This window comes from Pseudomyrmex gracilis, unplaced genomic scaffold (genome assembly GCF_002006095.1).
Source record: "Pseudomyrmex gracilis isolate BER0280 unplaced genomic scaffold, ASM200609v1 scaffold_101, whole genome shotgun sequence".
NCBI classification, from domain to species: Eukaryota; Metazoa; Arthropoda; class Insecta; order Hymenoptera; family Formicidae; genus Pseudomyrmex; species Pseudomyrmex gracilis.
Window position 1 is genome coordinate 79,425 of NW_018020685.1, and position 20,051 is coordinate 99,475.

The 20,051-nt window shown below is 35.6% G+C and overlaps 1 protein-coding gene across 2 annotated transcripts in view; it reads right to left on the reverse strand.

Annotated features, from left to right (window-relative positions):
• Positions 1 to 289: 289 nt before the first annotated feature.
• The window catches only part of LOC109855905 (KH domain-containing protein akap-1), a 156,290-nt gene continuing 136,528 nt past the window's right edge, over positions 290 to 20,051 (reverse strand). The window contains exons 1-6 of one of the 2 annotated variants that reach the window (XM_020430609.1): positions 8,031 to 8,174; positions 3,290 to 4,013; positions 2,262 to 2,795; positions 1,930 to 2,148; positions 1,675 to 1,811; positions 290 to 1,584 (exon numbers count right to left, since the gene is read on the reverse strand). In XM_020430609.1, coding sequence (XP_020286198.1) covers positions 1,486 to 1,584; positions 1,675 to 1,811; positions 1,930 to 2,148; positions 2,262 to 2,795; positions 3,290 to 3,980 — 1,680 coding nt within the window. In that variant the 5' untranslated portion in view covers positions 3,981 to 4,013; positions 8,031 to 8,174 and the 3' untranslated portion in view covers positions 290 to 1,485. Of the gene's footprint in view, positions 1,585 to 1,674; positions 1,812 to 1,929; positions 2,149 to 2,261; positions 2,796 to 3,289; positions 4,014 to 8,030; positions 8,175 to 20,051 lie in introns of those variants that run through there. The other variant, XM_020430611.1, reaches the window with a different exon arrangement.

Genomic DNA, 20,051 nt, shown 5'->3' on the forward strand with positions numbered 1-20,051 from the left:
AAGAGCGGTACACAAAATAGAAATCATGTTCAAATATTTTCCTGTTTCTATACCACATCGACATGTTGCATAAAAAAAGAAATTAGCATTAGCAAAGTTGCGCAACAAAAATTATTGATATTTTTTTTAAGCGAACAATGAAAATATTTACAATAATTTACGTTTGTAATGGAGTAATCCAAAAACTTAGTCTATATGTATATATACCAAAAAAATATTTAAAAATATCACACGTTTTGTGAAAATAATTAGTGTAAAGCATAAAATTATTATTTTATGCCGATGATGTAAAGTTACGCTTGATTATAAATACATAACATTGAAAAATAATGTTTGAAAGGTAAGTTAACTAAACAATGATGGTTTACAAATATAAACTTTAGAGACAATGAATGCAACGTTTAACAATAGTGTTTTGTGGTATTTTTAGTATAAAATGAGCACGAAATAATTTCCGAATTGTTTCCATTCATTCAATGGATATAAGTCATGTAGAACTGAATTTCTCGATTCGTCTAATTTTTATTTAAATTAGACATACTTCTACTAAAACGCAGTCATTTTTGAGAGTCTTTTCTGCGATAAATATTACAGCAAAATGTTACATTCTGATTAATGTGTGTTGTAACAAACATATTTTTTTTATAATTTTCTAAGAGGGAGAGAACGTATATAAATATTCTACTGTGTTGAGAGTATTTTTACACTATATACAAAACTGTAATACGTTAAGCAGGTCTTTTTTTCCTTGCAACGAACATTACGTTGTAGGGCAATGAGGTTTTTTAGATGCTTACAAAAAACTATCTGAAAAACTCATCTTTCGAAAAATGTTACATATCGATACAAAAAATTTCGAAAAGTTTTTTGATAAAAGTGGGACAACAGTATAGCGATATAAATTTCGGGAGGGGTTGCTGTAAAAAAAAAAACAGGTCTTACGTTATCGGATTAAATCAAATCCTTTGTACTTGTCAGAACTCGTTTGAATCCACGAGTTTATTCTTATGCGTTCTTCCGTAGCAGCGTTAACGGGGATATTAGAAATATTTTAACGCAATAAAAAAAGATTTTTATAGATATCTTCGTACATTGAAACATAACTGTTATTATTATTTTTTTTTTTTTTTTATCCATTATTGTATAAGACGCGTTATATATTGTACTATATAGTATAATTATTATACTTTTGTGTGAATACTCTTTTTTATGTATACTCTTTTTTTATGTATATAGTTGTTATATATGAAGTATGTATAATGTCAAAATATTCACAGTTTTTCGCAATAATGGACAGGCAAATGTAAATAATGTCAAAAGACGAAATAATTAGATTTAAACTTGATCAAAGAATTATATCGACGATATTTACATAGAACGACTCTATTTCTAGAGTTATGCAAAACTCTATCATTGTCTTAAATTATTTAGTCTTGTATTTCCTAACGTGTAAATAACACGCGCGCGCGCTGATCTTGATATATCTTACGTGCATATAGATTCAAATGATTCCGGTTTCGTGTCCTCCAGCGCCACATGTTCTGCATGTCCTTTCGCTATTAATTCCTCAGCGAAGGAAATATGCTTGAAAACATACACATTTAAATTTAAATGCAATCTAAACCAAAGAGATTTATACACCATACTTGTGGAAACAATATCCTAGATACTTACCCCATATTCTTTAATGTAAAAATAAATATTTGTGTACACATTATCGCCAATACGACCTACAACATGGGCTTCAGCAACCCCATTCTGATGACAAATTTCATACGCCGAATCATACGCGTCTGGTGACCATGTTTCACCTAAAATACACAAACAATTTCCAAGTGGTTACACGCTTAACACTAATCTCGATAAAATAAAAAAAGTATAATTTGTAGTGTTTAAAAAGCATTGTAAGTGACATCATCAAACAGTTACTTTTCTTTGGCTGGATATTCGCTACAAATATTTCGATTGCTTGAAAAGGCAATGCTTGAAGGAAATACAATGTCAGCGGCTTATATTCTGAATTATTAAAACTCCAATAACCACCGTGATCAATTAATCGTATTATGTTTTTTTCTCCATACGTATCAATTTTCTCAATCAATCCTCTAACCCATTTCTTGTGCCAAAATACAGCTACGTAGTGTCCTCCTACAAAATAATACACAGGCTTCTTAATTTTGCGTAAACTCTATAAGCGATTATCAAGAGACGCGATAATGTCTCGCGCAACAAAGTGGTACACGAAAAGTTTTATTACTTACTGGTTATTTCCACAGATGGAAATTCTGTAGTTTTATTATAATGATCTAACATTTGATTCTCTAGATTTTGCAAGTGAGGATATGTCGGATGAGTTGGAAGCTGAACGAAGAGCCAGCTTGGTTTGACGATATGAGAAATAATTACATCATTAGAAACTTGTTCCGTCAAGGACAGGGTACAGGGTATACAGGGTGTATAAACAACGTTGTGCACGGCCTCGTTCATTTCAAACGTTGTTGGGATCTTTACTAATGTCATCTGCGGAAACTTCTTTTCCGGGAACTTTTGTCTTATGATTTTAAGCGCGACGTTGATTCCCTCAACACTGCCTTGTATCGAGCAAATCTTATGATCGCCATTGCAAGGGTGATCATTTACATATATGTCGACGCCTGCTTTTGTACGGATGCTTTGTAAAAAGGTACCATGACGACCGATCAATCTACCCACTAGATGTTGCGGTATGGCAAAATCGTAAGTGGATTCAGTATTGTCCTTTTTATGTTTATTATTTCTTCCTGGAACAATACTCCCTGAAAACAACAAATAAAAGTTGTCTGTTACAATATAAAATGCTTTCAAGAAATAATATTTCAACATCAAGGCACTATTCACCATGATAAAATAAACTGAAGTGTTCACTGAAATGTCGATATGAAAAAAAAAAAAAACGGTTCTAACCCGGAAATTGTGCTCGATAAGTTTCGAATCGCAAGAGCAACAAAATCAATTCTTATACGAAAACCACAGGAGAAGAACTTGATAAGTCAATTTTTTTCGATTGTCTGTTTTTGATGTTTTGTTAGTTAAAATGGAGTATTTTAATTATTCAAAGCGAGAAAGGAAAATTCTTGACAGATTTAGAGATATAAACATTTTTATAAAATGTGTAACACAGAAATACATGTTTCGAATATATCCTCCTCTTGCGAAAATGTGACTTCCTCTGTGGTCTTCATGTATTATGAAATAATATGTAATGAAATATATTTATTTATTTATTGTTATCTGATAATTGGTAAAATACCTTTCCCGCTATCCATGCTTTCTTCACTTTCATCTGTAAGGCTACTAGAACCTCCAGACACTTCGGAAATTGGGCTGTGATTGGCCGAATCTCTCTCATTCGTTCGTCCCTGAATTTTGATGGCATCATTGGTATATTTCTTAATGTTTTGGCTATTCTTACTGTAATCGTATTGATCCGATTGATTATAATTTGGATCGTATGATTCTGTTTTGCATTGCAGAGGCTGTTTCGTTTCGCCGGCAGCGTCTTGAAACGTCTTTGTTACACTGATGTTGACATTGTCAGATTCGAAGGAAGACACAATTTGACTTTCAGCGATCATCTCAGAGTAGTTCGTGCGGTTGTTGTTTTGACTACTGTCGCAGGAAGACGAGTTTTGTGACGACGATTTGTTTAAGACGCTCTCGCTGACCTTCCCTGGGACGCGAGACGACTCTTTCTTCTGTTTCGTGCAGGAACAGTTGATTGAGGATTGATTGTCTTCTTGAACGCTGGAGTCATAAAGACTTGTGTCCGCTTCCTTTGTGTTTTTTTTATAAGCCGTCTCTTCCGTGATCCCTCCTGGGTCATTCCATTGGGCTTCACCTCTGTCACTCCGGCGACGTTTGTACCAAAAGAGGGCGAAGACAAAGGCAACCGTTGGGATTGTCCACTTCACTAACTGCTGTAGATGAATTGAAGAATTCATACTGCGAACGATCCACTGTAGCTGCAGTTGATACTGAAAATCGAGGTAGATATAACGTGTGTGTGAAGCTAGCATATTTGATTTTGAAACTCGAAATATATTAAGAGTTCTGGTAACATTAAAAACAGGAAAGTGTCAATTACAAGCCAACAAATACAGACATTCATGTGACACAGATATTCATTATATCGTAATAATGTTATAAGTGCGTTGTTATGCAATACCAAGCAATACGCTATCAATCAGAACGTAATTTTAATATGAAATAGCATTTCATATTCTTACTTCAACTAATCGTAGTTGCGCGACGCAACATGTTCTCCGGTGTGAAATCTTCTAAGAGTTATACAAACACACAGAGAGTATAAATTTTTATACTCTTTTATTATTTACTTTATATTCAACTTTATCTAAAAAAAAAACAGAACTCTTAAGTGTTTATGAGTTTCCATAAATATTAATATGCTTCACACTTCACATATCAGATACCAACAGCTTTGAGAAATGATTAATTTGAAGCCTCTACCAGCAAGATCTTATTATAATTATGTTAACACGAACGTGTGTGTACTGCCATATAATTTTTGGTTTTTTTCACATAATTTTTGTTTATGTACGCAACGCTGTTCACGTAAAATAAATATCTGCGATCAGCGATTATTCAAAACACAGTGTGCGTAAACCGAGACAACGTGCAAGACAAGAAAGTCCAATAAAGTTTAAGTCAAATTCTTTTATTCACGCAACATGTAAGTAAAATTAATAAACAGCTTGAAATATAAACATTAAAAAACAAGTTTTTTTTACTAGAAAAGAAGTTTTTCTCTAACTGCGTTGTTTTTATTTTGCAACATACTAAACATTGATAAGACTGGTAATATTTATTGTTGGAATGTTCTCGCAGAATTTTATTACTGCGCTTAATATCACATTTTATTATTATTATCACATATGTTTGTATGACAGTGAAATCGAAGAATATAAAATGAAATATGCAACAAAACAATAATAAGCTCCAGTTAAAATGAAGATACAATAGAAGGTTTGAGAAGAAAATTAGTGAGACTTTATTATATTCAAAGTGAAATAACATTGTGCACAATATGTAAATAAGATAATTCAAGTAATATATACGCATAATGTACACGTATGTGTACGCCGATGTGCGTTTTATATGTAAACTAAAATAATTAAGACACTAGAATATTGCTAAAATATTTTAGATTAAAATTATATTCACGCAGTCTTTAATTAATATTACACATGTGCACAAGTACTACTTTATACAGATACACAAAAGTTCCCAAATACATGCAATATACATCCAAAATTAATAAATACAAGTACTTTTAAGTTTACGATAAGTAAAAAGACATTTAAAAAATAAACGCCTATACGGTTTGCAAAATTTGCAACATGTAGTTATATCAAGGACCAGTTCCGACCGGTACCGCTTGCCGATTACGTAGGCGCGGCCACGTAAGGTGGCATTTTCAAGGCGTGATCTTCAGTGATATATAGAACGCCGCAAAAGTGATGCGAGCAAAATTAGTAACTTTTCTTGTATCATTTACTTAAAGTGGAATTTATTTTATTAAAAAATTTGCCACAATTTATATCTTACATATGTGCAAGCTCCGTGAATGGGGAAAAAAATTGCATAACATTATTTTACTTTTTAATAACTTTTCTGTTATTGGCGCACGTGAGTTAACCGATAACAGACGATCCGTTTCTAAATAACCAAACAGTTATCACTTTCGCCAAGCGTGATGTAACGTTGCTTCGTATCACAGACTTATCAGATTATAGACAAAAAATATACAAGGTATCCGAGAACTACTTGAAGCCAACTATATTTTAATCACATTATTTATTAAACAAAAATTTACAAACATCTACATAAAAGAATCATGCAAAAGCACCATGTCTAAGCGATTTGTTAGAAAAAGCGAGATCGTTAGTTATACACAGCGAGAAAGCAGTGGCAACACTATATTACAGTGCAAAGAGAAATTCTAGGAAAAAGAAAACAAATATCAATAACTCGTTTGGTGCAAATCGAATAGTGCAGAATTCGATCGATTCTATTTAGAGAAACTGGGCTGAGACAGAGAATAACGTTTTTCTGTTTAATTTTTTATCGTTAAAAGTAGGTAACAGTCGCTATAAAAGCTTGCTGAAAATGTTATTGCATTGTATATACAAAGAGATATACATATATACATATATAGTATGTATATAATAGTTAAAATTATAGTATGTATATAATAGTTAAAATTCACATTATCAAATCATTAAATTTTAGCAATTTCGACATTAATGCGGCATTTTACAAATCAAACAATGCATACTGATTTGCTCTCAGAATGTTGAACGAGCGCGCTAAGATCGTAAGATTAATCGTCGCGAATAAAGCTTAGTAAATGCATCAGAAAAAAAATGGATATTGCAAGATATGATTAGAGATTTTTAATTCGATTTTCTTAAGATATAATTAGAGATTAGTAAGTTATAATTAGAGATTTGTCAATAAGAGCTGACAAAAACTTGAATTAAAAATCTTGACTTCTTTCTTGTCTGATCACACGAACAAAATACAAGAATTGAGTAAATTATTTTTAACACTATTAAATCAAAAGTAATTTATATATGAGACAACTTAGTTTTATTAGTTTCGCATATACACAAAATATATAGTTTTAATAAAGCAGTTAAATCCACACAACAAGTTAATTCTTATACTTTGAATTACATAATTAATTTAAAGAAATTGAAAGAATTGTGTTTTTTAAAGAGAGGCTGTTGGATGTAATTAATTGAGCTGTTGAATCTACCTCGATTATACAGTTAATAAAATAATGTCACAGAGATTTAACATTATGTAAATAAAAAAATATAAAACATAACAGATATCAAAATACTTATGTATTTCTAATTTTTTACGCTTATATATATATATGTATATATATGAATGAATAGCGTGTAACAGAGAATATTGTTTTGAGACTATAGTTTTCTCTTGCATATAGATGCATGTTTAAGTAGCAAGTGAGATCAAAAAATCTATTTATGAATGAAAACAATCAGATTTAAACAACCAGATCACCTTAAAAATATATTTTATATTGACACAAAAAAATTAACCAAAAAAACATTTGAGATAATCTTGAATAATCTTAAAAATTACCAATATGCAAGAATTATAGAATTACAGAATATATAATTTTTTTATCGAGTACAAATATATCATATATATATATATATATATCATAAGTACACACAAAACAGACAGTTTATAAATAAATAATAGGAAACACAATATTTTGCTATTTACTTACACATAAATATATTTAGACACTTGCCTATAGATGTATTGTAGCACATCTCTAAATTATTCACTGAGCAGAATAAATATAAATTACACTTTTGTTATGTGTAAAAAAATACAAAACAAAAATACACTATTACGGTACAAATGAGTTTAATTTAATTGATCAATGTATAAATAGAACATGAATATACAGAGCCCCGGGACAAGATAAAAAATATACAAATAAAATATTAAGTACAAAAAAAACTAACTAACAAGCAATATACATTGATACTACGAAACAATCTTACAACAAGTAGACAGGAAACTGATTTAATTGAGAGACAAACGGATGAATAACTTTCTACTACAATGAACAGTGTATAGAAGAGACCCGATCGCGTATGAAATATCGTAACGTAATAAATACCGTTACAATTTAGCGAAGAAAAAAAACTTCAGAAACTCAACATCAGTGCAACATTCTTAAACATTTATACTGCTTGTATCGATCTTCGCTCACTGCCGACCGCGTATTTATGCCTGTCCCTCGTTATTTATATCTTATTTTTGTACTTCATCGCGTCTTAAACCCGCAGGCCAGAAACGGTACAGACGGGCACCGCATAGCCGCCAAGACAGCACACGGCACATTCTCCATACCGGAATGTTGTGAAAATTTACGAGTATTATTGATAATTTACATACTGTGACTGAATTGTGATGGCACGCCTTACCGATAATTCTGATGAGATACTCGATGCGTCAAACAGCCGAATTGTAGCAAATTTTCCAACAAGCACTCACGCCACGTGCTTAATACTATTTTCCCACGTAACGTAAGAATGGCGGCTCCGGGCTTTCGCCGCTTCGTGCGCGTCCTAAAGGTACATAACAATAAGAAGAAAGTGCAAAAAGTGACGCGATGAGGTGGACGACCACCTGGCGAAACTAGCGGTCGGTAACGGAAATACTTGAATACACGTCAGATGGTAATTGAAGAGCGCTCACATTATCGATCATGTTTGATGTCGATAAAAATCCATAACTCCCTAGAAAAGACGTTCTCTTATTGATTTAGTTCTAGAATTGCTAGTTGTAGCAAAGTCACATCGTTTCTGGATATTCGCACGTTATGACCGTGAAGTATCTAAAGAAGCGGCAGGTTCGGACGAATCTTCTGAACAATTCGGCCACTTGATTATTAATCATCTAAATCTTCTGTAGAACTAGGACCGATATTTGTATATTGTGGACGCAAGGTTTAGATTCTCGATTCTATACTTAGATCACAAAAAGGTAACAATATTTATGTGATATAATGACAATTATAGTTTATTCTAAACAATGCAACATAAATCACAGTAGCCGACATGTGCACAAAAATTGCATTACGGCAATAAAATATTATAAAATTCTTTGTTTTTTAATAAGCAGAAACGTTCCGGGTCTTCTCTGTTCGCAAAGCGAACATAATTTATTGTATAATATTTATTGACATGTAATAAGACTTACTTTTTAGTATAAGAACTTAAGATAGCTATCACTAATGTTTTTTTTTATTTGCACGCGTTACGATGGTGGTTTTTTTAAATAAACAGACACACAAGCCATGTGTGATTTATTGTTGTATCTTTTTCTTTATTTTATATCGCTGTCTCACTTTTATGTTTTACTTTTCTGCCACTTAGATAACAAAGGCGCTGTTAATGTCTATTACAGCATAAAGTTATCAACAAAAGAGTGTGGGAAAACAAGTCGCAGATCTCGCGGAATTGACCAATCACGCTGGTTGATTAGTTGATTTGACTAATGCGTAAATGTAAAAGAAAGATAAATTTACGCTTAAAACACGTGAGTACGCAAAGCAAACGCGCTTTAACTGTGTTATATAATCAAAAGTAAAAAAATTCAAAATTTGATGTCTTCTATAAACTGTCGATAAATATATGCATTTGTTTTCCTACACATACCTGTATTTGATACAAGATGGCAGGATTATCGCGCTCCTGTGCCTTATTATTTATATATGTGCATACGCGCGCACACATAAAATTTATACACACATATACATTATTTTTGCGCATTTATATATTTTGTTTTAGACTTGTTAAATTTTTTTTTAAACATTTAGGTTTTTTGTTTTTAAAATTTGAAAAATTTTTTTCTGTAATAATCTTTTTAAATCAAGTTTTTTGCACACTTATATACATACATGTATGTATATATGTACATTATATACATATGTATGTTCAGTAAAGAATAGATTATTATAACTTAAAATATATAACAGTGTGGCACATATAATATAAAATATAAAACTTATCGTGCGTTCATTTAAAATCATTTAAAATGATAAAAAAACAAAGACGATGTTCTGTGTGTATGTGTGTGTGTGTGTGTGTTAGCTTTCAGCTTAGCGAGTGATGAGTTTAGCCTAGAGCTAGAGAGTAGAGATGTACGGAAATATCTATTGGTCTAGGACTCAAAGACCTTCGTAGTAGTGTACGGGGGTCGTTTGATCTAGATGCGGGGCGTCGGGACGCAAGGTTACAGCGGTCGTCGGGTCAGCAACACCACGGCCGTCCCTCCCGCTTTTCCCTTTCCACCCTGACCCCCATCCCTCGTCCTCTCGCCGCCCTCGCCATGCTCGATGTACGTCTGCCCTTCCTTCCTAACCCTCTCTCCTCATCGAGAGGAAGAACGAGAGAGACAGAGATGTCGCCCTTCTACTCATCTCTTCCTTGCTTACTGTCCTTTATTTGTCCTCACTACTATGTAGTATCAGGGCGTGCCATCTTTGCAAATCTACTCGAAGATTTTTATTAGTTATTATTGCTGCTAGAAGAAAATAATCAATAATTTATTCTAATATTATTTAATGAATTAGTACTTGATACTATGTTATCCATGATTTAAATCTCTTTTTTATTTTTCAGAAATGACTTTGACTTTTTTATAATTAAATCAGAGAATCTCTATAATGCACTGTCAATTCTATCAATAAGCATATTCGATTAACATGTACAAAACCGAAAGATTTTGTATTGTATTTTTTTATTGTTTTATTTGATTTGTTGTGTGTGTATTTTTGAAGATTAACTATAAATTTGATTTCGAGTTAGAAAAAAGTAATCGCGCGTGTGTGTTGATTTGTGATTTATTAACGCCATTGTAAAAACATTAGTTTTGGCATCATCTCTTCGACGTCGCAGCATCATTTTTTTATACCGTTGCCCTTCCGTAATACTTCACTACCACTTGTACAGACCAATGCGGTAGTGGAGTCGCTTGCAAACAGACCAGTGGAGGGGGTGTCTGGGTCACCCCCTTTCATGTTAGTCTGTCTGTCTGGCTGGCTACTTTCCTGGGGTTCGCAACCCCTGCTTACCAAACGTTTATACGAACCATGACAATGAAATGCACCGATTGTTTATGCGCACAAGGTCCCACCACTCGTAATAACCGCTTCGTATATTCTCAGTCTCGTCAACTAATTTGCTTAATTTGCAAATTAAACTAAATTCTCCGAGACGCTCTCTTCGTTAAGGAAAAATTCATTTTAGTTCTGACTCCGTTATTATACCACGGTTGAATAACAAGCGCCTGCTTTTCCACCACATATTTCAGTAATTTTTTTTTTTTTTTTTTTTTTTACGTATCACGATAAATATATCTGTTTATGATAAATAGCTCTGCTTTGCTCGGAGCAATCATTAATCTCGACGAGAACGAAAGGAAAACTCGCGCAAAACTGATCACTTTCGTGCCAACGCGAACAATCACCTTGCGCGCTCTCAAAAGCCTATTAATTTTAATTAACAGAGAAAGTGTATAGAAAACAATTTTGAGATGTGTTAGAACATATCACGATAATGTTATACTCCGATTACTAATCTGCAGGTCGCGTGACATCATATATCTATCGTTGATCAACATGCGAACGTTGTGTTCACTCGTAAACGTTTATTTAGTTGATGGGAAAGTAAAACAAAAGTGTTTGTTTTTCTCGCAGATCTTTAAATTTTTTGTGACGAGTCATTTTATACACAGCTGTTGAAACCAATATGTTGTCTTTATTAACATGAAAGTCATTGTGTTTGACTATGTCAAAAATATTTTTCTCTAAATTCATGTTCAATAGTTAGTTCAATAATTTAATTATGATCGTCTCCGATCCAATTACTTTCACGATATCTAGTTGGGAAAACTTACAATTTCTCATGCAAGGATACAAGAGTGGAAAAAACAGTACGGAATAAAAAAATTTTTTTTTTTCACGTATGGATAAACGATATCGCGTTTATCGTGCTTGAGCGGTGCAACGGTTTATCAAGCAGACGGGGTTTGCACCCTCATTCCACTGACTACGGTATAGGGTTCTAGAAGCAGCTATCCGGGATGGAGGGAGAATCGTCTGCTGGAGGGGGTGTCTGGGTCAATCCCCTCCCCACAGTCTGGAGGTTCGCAAACCCAAACGCATTTCCCGGGGTTCGCAAATCCGTGCGCGCGCACTACTATTATAACTGGAAGTCCTATGACACATTTTCGATAGTCGGCTATGATCGAAACGGCATTTGATACTTGCAAAGAATAAAATTTTAACACATTGCAGTTTTTGTAATGCATGGATGTTTATCCATTCTCGTGAAAGAGCTTTTATTAATGAAAACCTCTCTCGTGATCTTTAATTACGAAGTAATTACGATTTTATTACATATATTACAGCAAGTAAAAAGCCAATCGTGAGAGACGTGACAGACTTGATGTGTTACGTTAATCAGCGTTAATTTGACTAATATGGTTGGTAATTAGATCTACTAAATACATAAACTCTCCAACTCAATAAGACCTTTAATCCTCGAACCCCACAGTGAATTTTCCATGACCCTTACCTTGGAGTACCTGAACACTCACATGTGTGTGTAATTGTAGCTGTTATATATACATATATATATATATATATATATATGTGGACGAAAAGCGAAAAAAACATTTTATGAAATGAGATTAGGAAAGTTACGATGGTTCAAATAAAAATTATCCCGGGACTTCCGGTAGAGTTCAAGAGTTTTAAATCTTAACGAGTTTTTTTTTTTTTTATTACTTTTACTTTTTATATTTCTCTTTTTGAAATATGTTGCATTTGCACGATCTATTCTGACTAAAAGTGAAGACATCTTTTATGTGATCTACGTATGTTACATACTTCAAATCTGTTACGTCTCTTCTGCGATTGGTCGTTTACCTAATTGTTCTTGTTACAAGCCGTTTGTCGCGTTTTTTTTTTTTTTTTGAAAAGCACGCAACGTGCTACACGCGTGTCAACCTTTTGCACCCGGCGATTAGTAGCCGGTCATCTACTACGTACGCGCATAATGCACGTGCCCGGGAAAGAAGGCACACACGCATTGCAAGTAATAAAACTCGACGAAAATGAGTCGACGAGCATAAAAGTGGCACAATTGGTTCAGTGGGGCGGTGCCCCTGCGGCCTTGGCTCGGGACAGTGAACCCCGTGGCCATGCGAAACGCGTGCAGCACTCGTGCTGCACACGGTGTCCCATGCAGTTCCTCTCCCTCCGCCCCCGATGCCGCGTCGTGCTCTCCTCTTTCCTCTCTTTCATTCCGCGCGCCGCGGACTTTTTCTCTTCCTCCGTCCCGCACTGCACCCATTTTGCACATATGCAACGTCCACTCTTGGGCGTTTCATTCGCCGTAATACATTCAGGGCCGGGTCAAATAGCAGTTCGACTAGACATTGGTCTGTATTCATACGTATCGAGTTTAATTGTCCGATCAACGTTTAATCTCTCTCTTCGTTGATGATTTTAGATACATCACACACATATTAATATTATCTGTTTTCCAACGGCTAAGTGTTTGTTTTTAAGTAACTTCTGCGAATGTTCTTTATGCGTGTTATTAAACATGCGTATGAACAGAAGAAGTACTTTTCCATTCAATGTTGAAAAATCGTAATATTAATATAATTTTTTTTTAATACATATTGGATGAGAGCAATCTCGTTCACAAAAAAGCCCGAACAAACTGTCAAAATTCTAATATTGACAATGATATATACATATAGAGAGAATTGTGTTGTTTTTTTAACTTAAACAAATAAAATGAGAACTTTAAAAAATATATAATCAGTATAAATTTTTGTGAAGTAACAAGTACTCCAGGTTTTCCAATCTCTCTCTCTCTCTCTCTCTCTCTCTCTCTCTCTCTCTTTCTCTCTCTCTCTCGAGTTTTACGGTTCTTCTTCTAGTTAAGATTAACTGGAATAAGAAAATAGAGGAGAAAGAATAATGGGGCGAATGCCCGAGCTCGCAAATGATTATAGTTCAAGATTGAAAATTAACATCAAGAGATACATGCATATATATTTCGATCAGAGAAGCATTAGCCATCCCTGAAAGCTGACAGGCACGTACGCACGACGCGCCTGGATGCGTATATGCGCGAGCGTTGCCACGCTCTACAAAGCCGAGCGAGCTAGCGTGTGGAGAACGTTCACCCTGCTTGGTGCATCGGCCCTTCGCAGCGTCTCTCAAACATAAGCAAACTTATGAACTAGCATCCGAGGTTTCTAGGTAAGGTCATCAGAGTCACGAGTTTTACCAACTCACAATATCTGTCATAAATGCTGCGACGCCAATCGTTGTGTGTGAAAACTCAAAGTTTTTCTTGCGTATCTTTAGATTATCGTTAGAACATCTTTAAAGATATTTAGAGTAATAAATTTAGAGGACGTTTATACAAGAGACAGAAAAAATGTTCACAAATATGTTCGTTGTTGAGTCTCTTTATAATCTTTCCTGCTGGACGTAAGCAATCTTAACGTCCAAATATTTGAAGATAACAGGGAATTTTAGTCGGGTAGAAAGTGTAATCGGTGGACGAGATAAGATAGGTGGATTTATGGAGTCTGGCATTTCAGAAACATTTCAAAAATAGCCATCAACGCGCGATACAAAAGACATCTCATTTGCAACGAATTTGTTACACTTTGGTCCCTTGGTCACCGTCGAGAAATACTTCTTCGCGGAATAATCGACAAATCCTTCTCCGAGCCCGCATCCTCTTTCTCCGCCACGCTCTTTCGCTTCTTCTTCGACCTCTCTTCCAATCTTTCTCCTGGCTTTCTCCATCTCGCCCTTGCGCAGCTGTTTGTGCGCGACGCGCGTCTTCGCGCAACATTGGACATTGCACTCGGCGGCGCTTCTCGAGGGCGGTCTCTCGGGTTGATGCACGCGGAATGCAGCCGAAGATGACCGACGTGCACCGAGGACAACCGAAGTGGGCTACCAGCGTCGCTGCGCTTGCAGCTGCAACGGTCATCTCAGGTTCGATGCACTCGCACACCCAGGCTCTGTGCATGCACGATTCTGCACGAATGACTCAGCCGGCCCGGCGCACGAGGAATACGACCTTGACCCGGCTGCACGTAGGTGCATCGCACCTTCGTGCCGATACCGAGAATAAAATATGTCGCTGCCTGTGTTCGCCAATTTTTATCGCATTATCGATCTTACAGATTTGCCTTTACCTCCATCATCCTCTTCCAATACATTATTGTTTATTAAGTAAGTAATGTAACTTGTTGCTTCAGTCTCCCCTATATCAAAGTTAGTGTGTAATATGACACACACGCAAACAGGAATGATGAAAAATATATAGTTAAAGCTTATTGCGGATAAATGAAGGCTTGTTAACTTTAATGCGCCGGAAAGAAGAGAATTCTACACGCTGCCGATATCCTTCCGGATCTGAAGGACTCGCGTTACTTTGCAGTTATTTTACATTCGTACATAGTTCAAAGTATGTTGTCCTCAACAGTTGAGTTCAACGACTGTCGGACGAGAGCGAGACAAAGAAGAGCCCTACCTCCTTCACAGGGTATCTTTATAGAACATAGTGTCATCGACACGCTACGGGGTGTATCCATTGTAAAGGTCAACGCATCTATTGTGGATAACCTCCTTGATAATCGCGACCGTCGATCACTGCTTAATTTATTTTATAGGCACGCAATATATATATATATTGTATATCTATACATGTGCTTCGATTATTGATTTACATCTTGCACTCTGTGATGATAAAAACTTCGTGTTTCGATTACACGTGCACAATCGAAGTTGTCTCACCGATTTTTTTCTAATTTTTTTCTAAGTTCACAGAGTCAAATTTCATAATTGCATATCTACAATTTAAGTTTCATGGATTTTCTATTTAACACATTCCAACTTTATGTTATTTATTAATTCTACATAAATTCTTTTATTTTACTTGCATTAGTTTTAAACCGATTTTTAGATCGCGAAGTGAAGACGTTACGAAGAGAAAAAGTTATTCCGCTTGATATGCGAGCGGTGCGAGGAAAGTGCTTCGTGGCTGTATTTGTTTCTAGCGTACGTAGCCATCACGATGTCGCGTCTCAGGGAAGGTTATCGACATACGTCGTCAGCGTCTTTTTTCGATTTTCCTTCGAACGTGTATTTATATATCAGTGAGGGGATGTATTTTGGTCCATGGAAGTCTCAGCCACCACGCGTTGACAACGCGCTTTTAACCTTGAACTGATGAACGAATGCAGCCACGATTGGACTGCACGATGTCCTGAGCTATTTCTGGAACGTCACCCTGGAGGACGACGCATCTCACGTCGTTGATTTTATGTGTTTTTGTCTAGCGATTCTGCCACAAATCTTTTTTTTTACGACCACGCTGTGATTCTCTCAATTTCTGAATACTCTCTTCGAGAGTGTTTAACTGTTGCGTTATATACCAAAATAATAACTGATTTTCTGTGAATAATTATAAGATTAAAAAAATACATTTAAAAAATAATAGTGTTCTCAAATTCTTCTCTTTTTTAGGAGAACACTTGAGAGATAAATTCATTGATATTAAAAACAAAATACGTTTATAGATATAAATATGAATTAAATAAACATGGTAATTATAGCGATCGGGGATACGCAAATATATATAAAAAATTATTGGATCACCTTGTGTACGTTCTATTATTATTTTTGTTGTTGTTATTATTCCGTAATTTACTAAGTTTATTTATTTAACGCAAGAGATTACGAGAGGAATTGTTTCACGTTTAGTTGTATAATTACAGAGAATTTCATATCAAGGAGTTCTCTACTTTATCGTGCATTTTTGTAGCCGCGCATTCTGTCGGAGTGTGATGTATTTACGCCAGAGACGCTAAACAACAAGTTTCTTCTAAGGGTGTACGACCTGGCTGAATACCGCGGTTTAACTTTGCTGCTTTTGTTCAACAGAGAACAATCTTTGCACATTAGTCTTTTTGGTCATTGTTCTCTTTTTTATTGCGTTTGATTTCTCGTCGCAAGAACAAATGTTAGAAGTTAATAACACAAGAAATCACGAACAATCGATGCAGTTCGAACAAAACATGAAATTTGTTTGAATTGTTAAATGCAGTGTTATTTCAAAATTTGTGAGCCATACTGTGTGCAGACTGTGTTACAAGCTATTATTCTTAAAATCGCGTCTTGCAAATTACAATTTTTCAAGAAGTAAATATGTAGGAACACAATGTTAAAAAAACTCGATTGTATTATTTCAATATTATTTTCTTCGCTTTATTTTTATATACGTTATTAATTACGTACAGATTACTTACGTCGTCAATGCGGAAAAACATTCGTTGGCTACATCCACGACGGAAGCTGATTTCATTTTGGAACAAGGGCATTGGTGCCATCGCGGCTGCCGCAGCGTAGTGCCAAGCGCTGTCGCAAGGAAGGCTGTCGCGTGCGAGCAGTTCTTGGCACGGATACAGAAGAGTTGAATGCACCGTCTAATTTTACGAGCGTTCTCGCGACATAGTGTTTTCTCCTCTAGGTCTAGAGCAAATACCGCGTCTCTCCGCGCGTCAGATGTTTTCTCAACTATACACGACACACCGAGATTGTTACATATAATTATATATAAGTACTCTAATTGTTCTCTACAGACAGCGAGAATAATTAATTACACTTAAAAAGAGTTACAAGTGTAAAAACTTATACCAATCACATTGCAATTGCTTACTCAATTGTTAAAACAGCAAAGTATTAATATAAATTTTTCAATTCAGTATTGACAGATACAGTCAAACGCGCTTGCGCAATTTCTTAGCAATCTTTTTTTGCATCTCTTTTAGATGCAGCCACGTAACTCTCCATTGTAGAAATGAAGGCGGGATTTATCGAGCACAAAGACATTACGAGAAAAAGCTTTTGAATATATTGTTGTCTTGTGTCTTAGTCTCGCGCATCGTTGCACTTGAAAGAATAATTGCCATTGACGCAACTTCTATCACGTTGTCATTATATGTTTTTTTCAGAATAAAAAAAACCACTTGTATTATTTTTTACGATTAAATTATCAAAATTATCAAGTTATTTTTTCAATCGAGTTAATACATGCTCCATATATAGCTTTACGTTTCTTACACTTAGTAGAAAATTAAAAAACTTAACAAATGTGTTAAATATTTATATTTTTGCAAACTCGCATAAGCTTCTCTCCACTCTCTTTTTCTTTCATGTTTTTTTAAAGCTCAATCGTTTGAAAGAAGTAGCAAAAATTTTGGCTGACGCAGTCGATATTTGTCATTGCTCGCCGCACAGTCTCATTGCGTCGCGTCGTCTCGTTCGTACAATCGAGGCAACAGAGACCGCGTCAGAGGTGGAAGTCGCCTCCCCACGCGGCCAAGAGCCCTCGTCTGGCTTCTGGAAGAAGGTTGTAGGGTAGGGAAGGTAGGAGGTTGAGGTCGTCGGCGCTCGCAGGAACGAGGCATTGACCTCCAGTGAGTTAGGATGTCTGCCGGTATTGATTTGGCGGCGATGCAGCGCGTACTCGGGGGCGGCGAAACGGGAATACGGGAATACCGGGACGCCGCGCCGGGTAGAACGGACGGGAGGGAAAGAGGAGACTGACGCCCCGGAGGGACGACATTCACTGGCGGGAGGGGACCTGGAGAACCAAAGGGGATGGTATCGTCGGGGATAGCAAGGCTCCCCGGATCGAGAGGGCTCGCGACAAGGGACGGAGAGAGAGAAGGAGGGTGCAACGACTGGGGCAAACTTTCCTCTCGCTCTTCCGCAGCCGTAACTCCCTCGTTGTTCGACTGGCACGAGCAAAAAGAGCGAACTCGCAGACAGGGTGGTTGCCAACCAAGAAGACCCATTAACCCTTTGAGCTGAGCTCTGTTGTTCATCAACATTTTTTTTTTTTATAATACTTTTTAGACGAAATGCTTAAAAGTTTACTTGTAGAAATAGCTTCAGCGAGGTGATTTCTTTGTATACAATATATTTTTTAAAATATATTTTTCTTATTAATTACTCACGATTTCAACCATGGGAATAAAGCAATGTGTACGTGTCTTTATTTGGTATTAAGTTATATAAACTTATATAATATATTGCGGTCTGTAATGCTAAATAGCATTAAATGTACGACTTGATCATAAATTTCTTTCAAATAAAAATGATGGTAATCTTTGAAATACGACGCGACGCTCGTTCAGTGTACGCGATGAGGTGGAGGTAGTTTGCGAGAACGTGGTGCAACGGAGAGGGAATGTCGGTAGGGTGTCCGGGCACATGGAGGACGAAATTCTGCAGACAGGACGGCGGCACTGGGGCGAACTTTCGCTCTCTCGCACTACAGTGCCACTATGCCATTGCTGCATCTTGAAATACGTTACTCGTTTTATCTATCTGATATGAAAAAGTAATTTATACAAAGATTAATTGTAATAAAAGAATGGTTTTTAGAGACTGTATTGTGTGAAATTTTGCGCTATACTTAAAATAATATAAATTGCGCGTGCGCGTGAAAATATGGCTTCTTAGATCTTTTACACGGATAAAGTCAATCAATTTTTCTTATTTATATAAGAAATTTGACAGCGTTACATTTTTATGCATTATCATTTCTTTGTGAAATTATTAAATAATGAGCGGTAATATATTTGCGCGCTTATTTTTTCACACAATATGGTTTTAATATTCAAGTCTTGGTCAGAGAAGAGGAAAAGGATAGATTCGCGAACCATCATTATTCCTACAATAACGTTCGTGTGCACGCGACGGCTTTAGCCAGCTGTTGGTGTACACAGTCACGAGGTCATTAAGCTTCAGGGGCATTGGCCAGCGGTAGCCATTTTCGAATGCATCCCTCTAACCGCATGACGAACACGAAAGTGCAATTTTATTTGGCATAATTCTCGTGTATGCAAGCGCAAATATATTGCACTATTCAAATAATAATCTTTAAGAAGAAATTCAAGTTTTAAAAGATTTTTACCTCAACATAAAATACAACTTGGTATTTATTCCAAAGAATTCAATACATGTGTGTCTCTGATTACACGTTTATTATTGTCAGTCAATAGTTCACGTACACACGATGTATTTTTGGAGTGAAATTGTATCAATTCTTCCATTTTCAAATTGTCTTCTTTTCTTTTTTTTCTGAATTATTTTTGTACAAAAGATACTGGTTTTTTTTTTAAAGATATGTCACATTTTCAGAGTAAACATGCATAATTATAAAGGGTTGAAAGAAATGCACAACGGAGAATTTTACAGAACTTGGCAGACAGCGACTAAAGGCCGTGTAATGTATTCTTTTGAAACCCGAAGACAATGTACCTCCCACACATTGCTCATATAATCCTACGCTTCTTCCTACTATAGTAACAAGGCACCGATTCACGGT